This window comes from Chanos chanos, chromosome 8 (genome assembly GCF_902362185.1).
Source record: "Chanos chanos chromosome 8, fChaCha1.1, whole genome shotgun sequence".
Taxonomy (NCBI): Eukaryota; Metazoa; Chordata; class Actinopteri; order Gonorynchiformes; family Chanidae; genus Chanos; species Chanos chanos.
In genome coordinates this window covers 1187501-1195000 of record NC_044502.1, presented here as the reverse complement: position 1 = coordinate 1195000, position 7500 = coordinate 1187501, and the positions used below count along the sequence as shown (strand labels likewise).

At 43.9% G+C, this 7500-nt stretch overlaps 1 protein-coding gene across 1 annotated transcript in view; it reads right to left on the bottom strand.

The window, feature by feature from the left end:
- Nucleotides 1–7392: 7392 nt before the first annotated feature.
- sobpb (sine oculis binding protein homolog (Drosophila) b) overlaps nt 7393–7500 on the bottom strand; it is a 15313-nt gene continuing 15205 nt past the window's right edge. Inside the window, exon 9 of the mRNA XM_030781713.1 lies at nt 7393–7500. This exon is cut by the window's right edge and continues 15 nt beyond it. Within this exon, the coding sequence (XP_030637573.1) occupies nt 7393–7500 (108 nt within the window).

Genomic DNA, 7500 nt, shown 5'->3' with positions numbered 1-7500 from the left:
GGTTAAATCGAGCATTTATGAAGTGCTTTAGAGGAGATTTCAAAACATCGAGATATATATCATGTGTAACGATATAGGCTAAAAATATCACGATATTATCTATAGGCCATATTGCCCCGCCCAATGTGATACATGAAGACATCAAAGATTACTCAACTGGTCTTATAACCAAAGCCCTTTTGGCCAAAAAAACATTTGTTTTCTGTTAGGTATTTCATTTCTAAAAAGCCGTCAGGTAGATTTTGAGAGACTGGGGTTAGTGACAGAGTTTTGTGACAAGTTCCCACTGCTACAATATCGTCTCTCAGCGATACTGACAGGCCTGAGGAAATATACTCCTGTAGCTTCGCTGCCAGTCTCACAGTTCAATGGAAAATGCACAAAGGGCTTACACTGCAGTGACACAGGAGGAAAGGAATGGTTTAATGGTACACTCATACAACGTAATATCACATTACTTCTCATCATGGTACTGCTGCAGTTGTAAGGGAACTGGCCTCATAGGCAGAGGGCGGGGGGGGGGGGGGGGGGGGGGGTAGAAACCCCAGACCTAATGGTTGTGGCTGTTGTGGCGTTTGTCTTTGGGCAAGTGTGTAACCTCAAATGCTAATGTGTAACCTCAAATGCTTATCCACTCCGGAGAAGCTAAACCGACTAAAGGAACTAAACGGTAATGCTGTCAACACTTCTTACCTTATGAACTGATATGAGGATATCAGAACACTACCTCTCAGAACTCACTGATATGACACGCAGCAGGCTGAAGATTCAAATGTTCTGTTTGTCAGAGACAGTCAGGAAGATGTATAATGTTTACATTTCACATAATATTCATTAACTCAGCACCGTGACTAACGGCCCTTTTAAGAGCCAAGGGCTCACTGTTAAACCCATGGGCATGTCATTGATCTCAGGTCAGTATAGAGCAGACTCTTTCAACCCAGGCTCTGTTTTCATCAACATTACACACAAAGCCTGTGTGTATGAATTCACTGACAGACTAGGACAGTTTGGAACACTATGAAAAGGACAGTTTTAAACTTACGACCACACTCAGAACAGCACACGAGTCGACAAACCTCGGATCACGCACACTCTCCTAGAAAACACACACACACACACACACACACACCCCACCGGAAAAAACAACCCTTCCAAAGCAGATGGGTCAAATAGACATTTTCCACTGCTCCACTAAACCCTCTCCCCCTCTCTCTCTCTCTCTCTCTCTCTCTCACACACACACACACACACACAGAGACAGAGAGAGAGGAAGAGAGAGAGAGAGTGTGAGAATGTGTGAGTGCCTGCGCACACATGCACGTGTGTGTTTTTGTAAATATGTACGCAAACACATCGGTACAGTTTTTCACGCACTACAAGCACACACATACACAAACAGCAAAGAGGACTCTCACACTCACACACACACACACACACAGGGAGAAATGGGGGATGGGAAGGTGTGGAATGTGAGACATTACTGGACGGATTTTTGCATCACAGTGACACATGATTACATCATCATCATGAAATAAATAATAAAACATTAAAATAGCATTAGGCACAGAGTGTTCATGAATTAGCTTGGATGAAAAGTGGGTCAGGTTTATCTGAACACATTACGCACATTTCACGCATACGCAGACACACATACACACACACACACAAGCAGTGACACACTTGCACACACACACACACACACTCACACACACACACAAACATACACACAAACACACACACACATACACACACACACACACACAAGCAGTGGCACACATGCACACACAAATGAACATATACAAACGCATGCGCACACAGACATATACACACAAACTTCATGACATCAGAATCTGAGAGCGACAGAGAGGAAGAGAGAGATGGAGAGAGAGAGAGAGAGAGAGAGAGAGAGAGAGAGAGAGTGTGTGTGTGTGTGTGTGTGTGTGTGTGTGTGTGTGTGAGAGCTTCAGCTGAACTGAGACGGCGCGGGGCCGCGGGCAGGTGGTGAATGAACGGGCATAAGGGAGTCTGTCAGCTGACGTGTGTTCATCCGCGGGCCGTTCTGCTCTAACCAATTTCGGTAAGAGAACGGAAAAGGCATCTGGTCACGGTTGCGTCAAGCTGTAAGAATATGCAAATGCCACGACAAACTGTAACGGCACCAAATTACATAGGAGGAGGGGACTGTAAAGAGAAAAGATGAAATTAGGTGTACTGATAAACTGACCTGAATGTAAACCCAACACTCGCCACCAATACCATGAAAATCTGTGGTGGTCGCTACTCCAGATACTGACAGGCACCAGCTCAGTCTCTCTCTCCCTCTCTCCTTCTCTCACAGACACACACGCATAATACTTTGTTTCGGCTTCTATACGTCGCTCCATAGACTCGATATAGTCGGCTATGACACGCGTGCGTCTGGCCTGTAAATGCATAGACTAGGGTAACATCCCATAGGTGCGCAACGCTTAATCATCTCTCCAGAACAGACGCGTGCGCGTAACTCGAGAGTGATGCTGGATACTTTCTGGTGTCTGCGCTACCTCCGTGATTCATTTTCGGAGAGTCTTGCCAAAAAAAGGCGCAGTTCTCTAAGATAAAGTTGGCCATGTACGGTTTCATTTGCCACCTCGAATACAGCGCTCCATCAATGAAAAGCCGTTTCATACGGCACACTTTTGCCAGCGCGATGGTGGGCAACGGACATATGCTCATTTTAACACATAAAACACGAAGTCAACATGTAGTCTAAAAGCTGAATAGCGTGTAAACACAAATAAAGAATGACGAAAAAAAATGAGAGAGAATCTTTCTGATGTCTTTCCACTCTCGTTATGATACATTTCTGAAATTACAGTTTGTATTTGCATGAAAATGTATTATGAATAAAAAAAACCTCATATTGCATGTTAGTGTGACAATTTAAAACATAATGACATGGCGAAGAACGCATACCTTGTTTTTTTCTCGCCAACTTCAGTGTCCGGTTCTGCCACGTTCGAAGCCCAACTCGCGAGCTGATGACAGCTGCCCACTGTACCAACTGCAGATGTTCCGAGTGGCCAACACCGGCGACCATGATCGACAGGCAATTTCACCAATGATAAACATGCTCTGAGCCGCTGGTAAGCCCTTGGACCAATGATATTGTTTAAGAGCAGGGCCAATAGCACTTCAGTTGTGGCACTTCAAGTGGTTGCGATGGAAATGGCCTCCGCCAGCAGCGAAGAAAGCGTAACTACATTCACCGAAGCGACCACTAAGTATGTGTCTCTGAAGACTAACGTGATAATAACGGTTACTGTAAACGACTCAGACTGTGCGGCATATTACATTCATAAATGTTTGCAGACTGTTTACATTCGTCACATAATAACCCGTCCACACGTTCACTGGTTATATATAATTCAGGCAGAGTAAAGATATCTACTAGTGCAACCTTTTCGTCCTAAAGCAGCAGCTTGTTGTTCTGTCAGTCGTATCTCTGCTGAATCTGTCGCTTCCCCTGTCATTTCTTTTCTCTTTCCTTAAAAGGTCTTGTCAAGTGGACAAAGTACATCTCGGCACACACACACACACACACACACCCCATATATTCTAACATACAGGAGCTGTACAGTTGAACAGAGAGGAGAGATATGATTCACTGTGAAATCTGACGTTTGTGCATAAATTGAACTGAAATGAGAATAGGATCTGAGATCTGCTGATCATCTGATCTGTCACATGATCCATGAGTTGCCATAACGACAAACCAACAAAAACATTCTGAACTGGTAATGAAGGGGAATCAGGTGGAAATCTCTGTGTGGTTTGTTGGGACCAGAAAGTGAAAACATTATCATTATCACGTTTTTGGTGAGTTGTCAGTCAAAGAGCTAAGGAGCACTTTTGGGCTGAATCAGTCACACACCCTGACTGTTGTGTGATTTTTAAGAAGTGCGTGTGTATGTGCACACACACACACACACACACACACACACTGACCCACTCTGGGCAACACACTGGCATAATTAATTTCAGGAAGAGAGAGATGATTTTGAGGGGACTTCTATGAATCTTCAACACTGTATGACTCCCAGTGAGTCTGTATCACTGTGTAACCCGCAGTGAGTCTTTGGCACTGGATAACCTGCAGTAAGTCTTTATCACTGTATACCCTGCAGTGAGTCTGTATCACTGTATAACCCACAGTGAGTCTTAATCACTGTATAACCCACAGTGAGTCTTAATCACTATATAAGCCACAGTGAGTCTGTATCACTGTATAACCCGCAGTGAGTCTGCATCACTGCATAACCCGCAGTGAGTCTTTGGCACTGTATAACCCGCAGTGAGTCTTAATGACTATATAAGCCACAGTAAGTCTTTATCACTGTATACCCTGCAGTGAGTCTGTATCACTGTATAACCCGCAGTGAGTCTTAATCACTGTATTACCCACAGTGTGTCTATATCACTGTATAACCCGCAGTGAGTCTGCATCACTGCATAACCCGCAGTGAGTCTTTGGCACTGTATAGCCCGCAGTGAGTCTTTGGCACTGTATAACCCGCAGTGAGTCTTAATCACTATATAAGCCACAGTGAGTCTGTATCACTGTATAACCCGCAGTGAGTCTGTATCACTGTATAACCCACAGTGAGTCTTAATCACTGTATAACCCACAGTGAGTCTTAATCACTATATAAGCCACAGTGAGTCTGTATCACTGTATAACCCGCAGTGAGTCTGCATCACTGCATAACCCGCAGTGAGTCTTTGGCACTGTATAACCCGCAGTGAGTCTTAATGACTATATAAGCCACAGTAAGTCTTTATCACTGTATACCCTGCAGTGAGTCTGTATCACTGTATAACCCGCAGTGAGTCTTAATCACTGTATAACCCACAGTGTGTCTATATCACTGTATAACCCGCAGTGAGTCTGCATCACTGCATAACCCGCAGTGAGTCTTTGGCACTGTATAGCCCGCAGTGAGTCTTTGGCACTGTATAACCCGCAGTGAGTCTTAATCACTATATAAGCCACAGTGAGTCTGCATCACTGTATAACCCGCAGTGAGTCTGTATCACTGTATAACCCGCAGTGAGTCTGTATCACTGTATAACCCGCAGTGAGTCTGTATCACTGTATAACCCGCAGTGAGTCTTTATCACTGTATAACCCGCAGTGAGTCTGTATCACTGTATAACCCGCAGTGAGTCTGTATCACTGTATAACCCGCAGTGAGTCTTTATCACTGTATAACCCGCAGTGAGTCTGTATCACTGTATAACCCGCAGTGAGTCTTTATCACTGTATAACCCGCAGTGAGTCTGTGTCACTGTATAACCCGCAGTGAGTCTTAATCACTGTATAACCCGCAGTGAGTCTTTATCACTGTATAACCTGCAGTGAGTCTGTATCACTGGATAAAGGAGTGCTGTGCCAGACTGAAGGAAAGAGGAAAGATGTACATGAGGCACAGAGCTGAGTGAAATGCAGAGCTTCATAAAACACATTTGTGACTATGAAATCCATCTTCTCTCACAGCCTGATGTTGTTCACATAGGATTACCCGGTGTACTCTGAGGATCATCAGTACAGGACCAAACCCTCATGGATCTCTGCTTTGGTCTGTGTCCAGTCCTAATGAAACGGCAGGGTAGTGTGTATGTATACACGTGAAATCGAGGCTTTTCTACCTGGAGTTACATCCCCAATGCACAGAGCCCTGTCCCTTTGAGAGGGTGTCAGTATTGGAGGGTGTTTTTGTTGCAGTGACACACAGCTCAGTTCCATGAGCCTTAACATCTGAGCCTTAACATCTGAGCATGCCAGCATGGCCCTGGAGAGGAAACCACACACACATCTATACAAACTACATACACATCTATACACACCTCACACATCTATACAAACCTCACACTCATACACACACCTATATAAACCACACACTCATACATCTATACAAACCACACACACATCTATACAAACCCCACACTCATACAAACACCTATACAAACCACACTTACATCTATACAAACCACACACGCATACACACACCTATACAAACCCCACACTCATACAAACACCTATACAAACCACACTTACATCTATACAAACCACACACGCATACAAACACCTATACAAACCACACACGCATCTATACAAACTACACGCTCAGACACACACCTATACAAACCACACACACACCTATACAAAGCACACACTCATACACACACCTATACAAACCACACACACACCTATACAAACCACACACTCGTACAGTCTTTTGGGTCAAACAGTCTTTTGGGTCATTCTTTTTAAAAAATGCATTTGTTTTTTTGAACCAAAAATGTTTATAACCCTTTAGCCATGACTAGTCACACCACATATTAAAGTAATGACCTTAAGCAGGGGGATGTGATTGGAGCAGTTTGCTGATGAGGTCACAGAATTCCAGCCAGTCAGATGCCTCCCAGTTTCCGGACAACTGTCTGTCACTCATAAAAATTCCGTATGTCTCACCTGACCAGCAGTTTGGGTTTAGCTTCCGAACGAGAAACCACGTCATAGTGTTTTATTACAGCACGTCACAGAGCCACTGCAGAGACAGCTTTAACAGGTAAAGACCTTAACATACATTTATACAACATTCATATAACGTTTATACAACATTTACATGCCTGTCAAAGCACACACAGTTTCTTTGCTGAGAAGTATGACACTGTTCTTAAAATGTTATCAGAATGTTGCCGCTCATTGAAATCAAACATAGTGTTTGGTTGTTTGCATAAAACAGTTAGGAACACTCATTCCTGAAGTTCTGTGGTCTGTTGGCATAGTGCGAATTTGCACAGTGGGTAGTCTGCTTCCAAACTAGGCAAAATGAGATTTTACTGTTAAAACAACTTTGGAAACACAAGTAACTACTAAAGTGTCTCAGAAAACGCATTGACGAATGGAATTTGACATCAGTATATTAAATTCTTTTCCAAAAACATTTATGTTGGCTGTTCCCATGATGCTCTTATGGGAATTTGACACAAATACGGATTTTTCCAACAGTGCCATTCTGTCAGAAGAACCGATCCCAGATCAGCTAAAACAAAATCAAACCAATTCAACAGCATTACAAATTAAAGTAGAAATCTGTTCTCTCAGGTTAAAGTAATCCCTCTGTGTAGTGAAGAGGGCAGCACTGTTTGCAAATACTGCCCTCTAATGGCCGTCTTTGAGAATGGCCCTTGACTCAGTCATGACTGAGGAAGAAACATGGCAAGTTCCACAGTTCAGTCCCGGCACTGTGAGGACATGTCATCTCCATGCCTGTGTCGCTTTGTTGGCACAGGGATCTGTGTAAAGACTGAATGGGTCTAAACAGTGCAGGGAGTGTGGGTTCTTCAGGCCGCATTCTGGTCACGGTGCGCGGTTTGTAAAACCCACATGTGTTTACTGGTCTGATCTGAGCGCCGAGGGCAGACGATGGAAAAATCCACATCAGAACGACC